The following is a 1,503-nucleotide window of genomic DNA, read 5'->3' on the forward strand; positions in this document are numbered from 1 at the left end:
AAGAGAGTGTGAATATCCTCCATTTGAGAAAAGTTAAAACCCAGAGAAATGCCAAAGGAAATGAAGTGACAGACCATCTCCCCTCACTCTCCACTCATCATCTTGCGTCAGGGAACTCTCTCTTTACTACCAGAGGGCAGCAAAAATGCTTATAGTTTCTGATATCCAAGAACACCAGGACAGATATGGGGGAGGTTAAAAAGAAAACTTCAGAACTCTTAAACACAGAGTTTTGTCCATGTGTGTTACAGAGGAGGGTGTATGGGAAATGGCTTTGATTTTGGTTACAGGTATCTCCTCTAACACTTCAATGTCCTCTTTCTCCATGACCAGATCCCCAAGCCCAGCCAGAGCAAATGTCCAACAGCAGCTTCATCAACCACTTCCTTCTGATGGCATTGGCAGACACGCGGCAGCAGCAGCTCCTGCAATTCTTCCTCTTGCTGGGCATCTCCCTGGCTGCCCTCCTGGGCAACGGCCTCATCATCAGTGCCATAGCCTGCAGCCACCACCTGCACACACCCATGTTTTTCTTCCTGCTCAACCTGGCCCTCAGTGACCTGGGCTCCATCTGCACCACTGTCCCCAAAGCCATGCACAATTCCCTCTGGGACACCAGGAACATCTCCTACAAAGGATGCGCTGCTCAGCTCTTTTTCTTTCTCTTCTTCATCTCAGCAGAGTTTTTCCTCCTGACCATCATGTGCTACGACCGCTACGTGTCCATCTGCAAACCCCTGCACTATGGGACCCTCCTGGACAGCAGAGCTTGTGTCCACATGGCAGCAGCTGCCTGGGCCAGTGCCTTTCTCAATGCTCTCATGCACACAGTCAATACATTTTCCCTGCCCCTGTGCCATGGCAATGCCCTGGGCCAGTTCTTCTGTGAGGTGCCCCAGATCCTCAAGCTCTCCTGCTCCAATTTGTACATTAGGGAACTTGAGCTTCTTGTGTTTTCAATCTGTTTAGGACTTGCTTGTTTTGTGTTCATTGTTTTCTCATATGTGCAGATCTTCAGGGCTGTGCTGAGAATCCCCTCTGAGCAGGGATGGCACAAAGCCTTTTCCACCTGCCTCCCTCACCTGGCCGTGGTCTCTCTGTTCCTCAGCACTGCCACATTTTCTGACCTGAAGCCCCCCTCCATGTCCTCCCCATCCCTGGATCTGTTGCTGTCATTTCTGTACTCAATAGTGCCTCCAGCCCTGAACCCCCTCATCTACAGCCTGAGGAACCAGGAGCTCAAGGCTTTGGTGCGGAGACTGATGACTGGATGGTTTCAGGAACATTAAACTTCTTGCCAATTTCTGCAAATAACTTGTAATAAAAGTAATCTTTGATACTTCTTGTTGGTTTCATCTTGGAGGTTCTTTTCCTTTGATTTACTTTATTAATCCTGTCCACAAAGAAATGTTATTTTTTGTGCCATTTCTCATTTTGTTTCTTATTTCTCATTTTGTTTTTATCCAACTTCCCTGTGGCCAAAGACCGTGTCAATGAGGGGCT

General features: G+C 48.2%; 1 protein-coding gene across 1 annotated transcript; it reads left to right on the top strand.

The window, feature by feature from the left end:
* Positions 1–356: 356 nt before the first annotated feature.
* On the top strand, positions 357–1,289 carry LOC311166047 (olfactory receptor 14J1-like; the record flags this gene model as incomplete). The annotated part of the gene is made up of 1 exon (XM_084227529.1): positions 357–1,289. The coding sequence occupies one exon, from the start codon at positions 357–359 to the stop codon at positions 1,287–1,289; it is 933 nt and encodes a 310-aa protein (XP_084083655.1).
* Between the last annotated feature and the right edge of the window lie 214 nt (positions 1,290–1,503).

The sequence above is a fragment of the Fringilla coelebs genome (assembly GCF_963513975.1).
Source record: "Fringilla coelebs genome assembly, contig: SCAFFOLD_32, whole genome shotgun sequence".
In the NCBI taxonomy this organism is placed as follows: domain Eukaryota; kingdom Metazoa; phylum Chordata; class Aves; order Passeriformes; family Fringillidae; genus Fringilla; species Fringilla coelebs.